We start from the raw sequence: 5,464 nt of genomic DNA, 5'->3' as shown, positions 1-5,464 counted from the left end.
AGAGTATATTCCTCCATTACTTAAACAGCTTCACTGGCTTTCTGTAGAATATTGGATTAATGTTAAGATTCTGCTTCTTACTTTCAAGTATCTCTATAATCTCATTCCTGTATATCACTCTAATCTGCTGCATATCCTCCTCACCACTCGTCATACTCTGAGATCCTCCTCCTCTGTTTGCATGACCACTACGAACTTTAGAGTAACAAGCAAAAAGACTGAAAATTAAATAAAATTAAATTGAACTGACAACAAGTTTTAAAACCCGATTAAAAAACCTTTAATAACACTTTATAACACTTTGGTCTATCATCTTTTAACCGATTTTAACCGATGTGTTTAGCCTGAAACATCGTGGGTGGCGCTATTGCATGCTCGTATAATACCAACACGTTTTAGAGTGCGACGAAGAAGAAAAGCCAACCAGACTGGTCGGGGAATTAGTGACCCATGCATTTTGGATAAGGTAATTGGAAAGAAACAATGTACTCTGGGCGTTTGAAGTCAGTAAAAGTGTTTTCCTTTGGTCTTTATTCTCCAACGAATGACCCTGTTGTACTTATAAAAGAAGTAAACCGAGTCGCTTGCTTGGTTTTTGTCGCGATGCCGATATTTGGTGAACCGAAGCCGAACTCCTTAAGCTAACCTGCTAGCATTAGCTCCTTTTAGCTCAAGTTGCTGCTGCATTCAAGTGCGCACAGTAAGCTCCGTTCTTAGGAAACATGTTCTGTTAGTACGGTATATGGTAAGAGTTTTTGCCCTGGTGGGGGTTACAATTTCCATCATAAAGTATATTTAAATTGCCCAAGTTATGATGTCGAAAAGTTGGTAGATTAAATAAATGTTGCGTTTAATGTAATAGAAATTTTTCTGGCTGTACTTAAACCGGAAAAATGTTGTCTGCCGCGTAATGTAAAATATAATGTAATGTAAAAAAAAAGTGTTTTACGTACTCGAAAAGGCGTTTCACACAACATAGCGGTTGTAACTCCTGTGTCTTTTTGGTTTATCATTCAGAGTTGATTAATTTTTATTTTGGATGCAGTAGTGTGTATCCCAAATAAATTTGCAACAATCAGGTGAACAATGTTCTCCTGATTTAAAATAAAGACACGGAAAAGGAAAACAAACTTACATTTTTCAGCTTGTAAATGAAAACAAAAGAGCATGCCATAGTTTTAGTGTTTCTTAGAAACTGGACTCCCACAAAAGAGAGGTGCATTTTCAGCATTTCACTATTGGCCGTCCTCTTAGGCCAAAGGTAGGCGATTAGTTTCCCAAGAGGCCGTGTGAGAATCTGGGACTGTTGTGGGGTCTGTACCACTACCAATAAGCAATTCTGCATCAATCATCTACCCAGTGATAATTCTATCTTTTTATAAGCTTTTTGGTGCAGCACTCTACAATCTCAGTTTCTCATATGACCCACTGGGAAGATTGCCTACCTCTCTTATGCCATAATAACTAGAGCCTGGTGGATAGATTTTGCTTGTTAAGTAATGAGGTATCATTTATGCTTCAGGTTCAAGAGTATACTGTATTTATTGAGGCTGCTGTCTTTTTAAGAACAGGCAGGTTGCAGTGCTTTGTGTCTTGTTTTATTTAGTAGAAACAAGCCCCCACCTCCCCCAAATAACCAGTGGTGATTGTCAGCCACTCTGCCTTTTTATTAGCACTATTCACATTCAGTACGTCTGTAAGTTTTTAAAACCTCATGATGCAACCGTAGCCCATGGACTTGCTAAGTCACTCTTGGCTGACTTAAGATTTCAATGTGGAGATTAAGCTCAGGATCAGTACATATTCACCACACAACTGAATACTGTAGACTAACCTTGTGTTGTGGGTGGATCATCTCAGATACTGTCTTGGCTGAAGCTTGGTTCAATTTCGTTGACTTCTTCCTGCTGTATGATTGCTTTGTAGATAGCAAAACTGTATATTTTATTTTTTTTGTTTGTTCATTTTTTAGAACACCTCCAGTCAGAACATGGTTAATCATCTTTAAATAGAAACTAGCCAACCTTGTTAATTCTCTTTTGATTACCATCCAACGTTATTGTAAAACATGGTAGAAAAGCACATTGATCATTTTAGTGGAGCTGAAAGATTTTGGGCCGTTTATAACACTAGCATAACCCAACTGTGCCTACATTGCACATTTAATTATGAATGACAAAACATAAATTTGTACAGAATTTACTTAAACATAGAACATATGTTCCATTTAACTTTATCTACTGTGCAAGTATGACTGTGCATGTTTAAATATTAGCTATGTGCTTACATTTACAGGTTGGTGTTTAATTATGTGGCGGGGGGAGAATGGTCCGCGGGCTTTCCAGGCCCCAGTGGATGTTCACGCCAGTGCAGATGGCCAGGTCTATATGTTTAGGAGGAAAACAAATGAATGTGCTGCATCTTCAGATGATGATGAGGAACTCGGTGTCATGGAGTTGAGACCACGGGCTTTCCAGGACCAGGAGGACAGACTGAAAAATGTCCAGCTGCTGGAGCGGGAAGTGTTAGCTGATGATAATCTCAGCAAGCTTGCACTGCAATATGGCTGCAAGGTAAAAGCTTTTTCATAGCTGCAGACATTTTTGTAAAATTATTTTTCTTCATGTGCTTAAATTTATGTACGTTTGTCACTTTTTCAACAGGTAGCCGATATAAAGCGGGTGAACAACCTAATGCAGGAACAAGATCTATTTGCACTGAAATCCATCAAAATACCAGTTCAGCAACACAGCTTCTTAACTGAAACTTTCTCAAATCCGAGTGATTCTCAAGAAGAAATGCCCCATGCTTCTCAAACACCAGTGGAGCCTCAGAACAAAGCGAGAGCCCAGCCTCATATACAAGAGGCCACAGACTTTCTCATGGAGGTGGATAATGATATAAACAAACTAATTCAAACCACAACTGATCAAGATGAGGAATTTTTGGATAACTCGCAGAAACAACAGAATTTTGGGTTCAAAGGACAGCGTCGGACCAGTTATGGTGCTGACTGGGGAATCAACTGGTGGAATGCTGTAGTTGCCATGCTCCTGATAGGCATCGTCCTTCCATTATTTTACACAATTTATTATTATTATTGTTATTATTTTAAAATGAAAGGTGCTCTACACCAAAACAACACATCACATGCCTCAAATTCAAGCCTCAGTACAATAAGGGATAAGGATCTTCACGAATCAGGATAGGAAGGCTTTGATCTTTGGAAAACCTGAAACGTAATTAATACTATTCTCTTCATGGGCTTGGTAGTAGACCACGATCACAATGATGCAAAATCTTTCAAGATTGTAACTCAGTGGAGCCTCTACCTTCAAGTGAAATGTCTGAATACTGTTCTAATTATTGTCACACTTTAGGACACCAACAATTTGTAATTTTTTGTAAAATACATTTTCATGGAAAATCACTTTTACTGAAAAACAGTTAGCTGATGTCCCAGATCCTCAGGTGCTTCACTTAATTTGGAGCATTATTGCATGTGCATTGTGAATATACTCATGCTACAGCCTGAACATCAATAGCAACCACACAGAGTATTTCTCTGGGAGAAAAATGTTTATCACAGTCTGCCTTTACACCACTGTATGAATGGATGAATGGTTCCAGCTCTGACATGTGAAATTAATGCTCAAGTGCCTTGAACCTGTGTTTTTTTTTCCTAATGTCCTGCTATGGGGCAACTTCTCTAGTCATGAAAGAAAATCATAATGGTAAAAAAAGATTATGAGAAAATTACTCTACTGCTCACATGATTTATTACCTCAGCGAATGGACACTTTTCCCAAGAGTTTATGGTCTATCACTAATTGCAAGTGTAAAACAATAATGAAAAAAGTATGATTTAGTTAACAGGTAGTGTCCTTGTTTTGTTTGTTTTTTTGAGAGAGACATTCTTGTGGCGTTCCATATGTGAGCTGCCAACAGGGAACGTGACTCTGCAACAGCACTCAACATGGTTGAAGAGATTTTGTCTTGTCTCTTACTTTTACTTTACACCTCTTCTTTACTTTTGTAAGTGATCTGCTGAGCCTGAGCTCAGCATTATCGGAGTAGCTTCATCCAAATATGCTTTGGATTATCAGTTTGGCCATTCTCATATTGGTGTTCTAATGTGCCAAATCAGTGTTTTGGATAGTAGCCTGCAAACCAACGGATGACGACATGGTAATAATGTAGAGTCCAAGACTGTCAGCATTAAGATTTTATCATAATAGTATCATATCAGAGTATAACATTTATTTTAAACAAGGGTAAGCTATGTTATTACACATTGGGTTTAGCATCATGTGTGTTTGTTCTCGTCTAATCTTTGTATCTGTGAATGTACCTCATGACTTTTTAGTACACGGTGCCAAATATGTGAATTTGTTTACAGTAACAGTGGAGTGCAATATACTTTATGTTGGTACTTCTTGTGAACTCTTGTGAACTTTAAAGATAATTAATTTTTAAACATTCATTATTTTTAAAGAGTGCCTGAGTTCTCTGCCTGATTAAGTGCCTTAATGTCAAGTTTTTATTCTCTTTGCAGACATCCACCAGGGAAGGCTGATAAATTTGCATGGCTTATGCACATTTTAGTGGCTGGATATTTTAATTTAATGAACTCAACAAAAGTGTTGAATATATTTGTTGATGCATTTTTTTTAATTCAATGGAAAACTGACAGTTGTGCAAGACTCTGTATTTTGCATGTTCCAGTGTTTGAATACAAAGTTTTAAGTGTGATTGTCTATAAAGTATGCTCTTATGTGGTGGTGGTTTTTAATTCTTTTAATGCACTTGTCTTTGTATAATAAGATATATACACACACACACACAGCTGTACATAGAGACAGAAAACAAAATGATAACAGACTTTTCCCATAAAAATGTGTTTTGATGTATTTAAATTTGATGCATTTAAATTAAAAATGTATTTTTTTGCAGTACCACTGCATATCAAAAGATGGCAGCATGGGCAAGAATCAGAATACTTGATTAATCCCAGAGGATATTATGTGGTCACAGCCACTGACTGTACAGTCATTGGTCACAGCTGGACTAAGTTAAAAAAATATATAACAAAATAGCTCTAATATAAATTTAAGGTGCTGCTCTTATCACCTCAAGGATCTATGAAAGATCGCTCAGCTGTTTGGTATGTTTTTAAATGCTGAAATTGTGTATATAATGGATTTTCAGCTTTTAGCAAATGTCTATCACAAACCAGGTTGGCAGGATAAATACCTGACATTGGCTACATACAGTACATTATAGTGAAGCTGAGCCTGCTAAGAGTTTGTTCAGTGTGGACTCGGTTACTCTTTGTATCCACTAGAAATGTGACACTTTCGGTCTGTGAACAACTGCTGTGTGACATTAATGGACATCAAAGTCAAAGCGATTTATTTATAAATCAACAAAGATTACAAAAATAGATCAAACTGGCAAGCAGAAA

At 37.1% G+C, this 5,464-nt stretch overlaps 1 protein-coding gene across 5 annotated transcripts; it reads left to right on the top strand.

Moving 5' to 3' along the window:
- Nucleotides 1-412: 412 nt before the first annotated feature.
- lysmd4 (LysM, putative peptidoglycan-binding, domain containing 4) lies at nt 413-4,778 on the top strand. 5 transcript variants are annotated; one of them, XM_063481138.1, is made up of 3 exons: nt 413-466; nt 2,296-2,573; nt 2,664-4,778. In XM_063481138.1, exons 2-3 carry the CDS (start codon nt 2,310-2,312, stop codon nt 3,207-3,209), a joined length of 810 nt encoding a protein of 269 aa, XP_063337208.1. In that variant the 5' UTR covers nt 413-466; nt 2,296-2,309; the 3' UTR covers nt 3,210-4,778. The 5 variants fall into 5 exon arrangements, with proteins under 5 accessions (XP_063337208.1, XP_063337210.1, XP_063337211.1 ...); XM_063481140.1 differs by having other exon boundaries at nt 446-466; nt 2,276-2,573; XM_063481141.1 differs by lacking the exon at nt 413-466 and adding an exon at nt 485-503.
- Nucleotides 4,779-5,464: the final 686 nt, after the last annotated feature.

This window comes from Pelmatolapia mariae, linkage group LG7 (assembly GCF_036321145.2).
Source record: "Pelmatolapia mariae isolate MD_Pm_ZW linkage group LG7, Pm_UMD_F_2, whole genome shotgun sequence".
Classification (NCBI taxonomy): Eukaryota; Metazoa; Chordata; class Actinopteri; order Cichliformes; family Cichlidae; genus Pelmatolapia; species Pelmatolapia mariae.
Note: the sequence above shows the minus strand (reverse complement) of the source record. Positions and strands in the feature narration are given on the sequence as shown.

Coding starts and splice junctions, on each gene's coding strand:
- lysmd4 (XM_063481138.1), top strand. CDS start 2,310: ATGTGGCGGGGGGAGAATGGTCCGCGGGCTTTCCAGGCCCCAGTGGAT. Junction 2,574..2,663: donor CACTGCAATATGGCTGCAAG/GTAAAAGCTTTT, acceptor CTTTTTCAACAG/GTAGCCGATATAAAGCGGGT.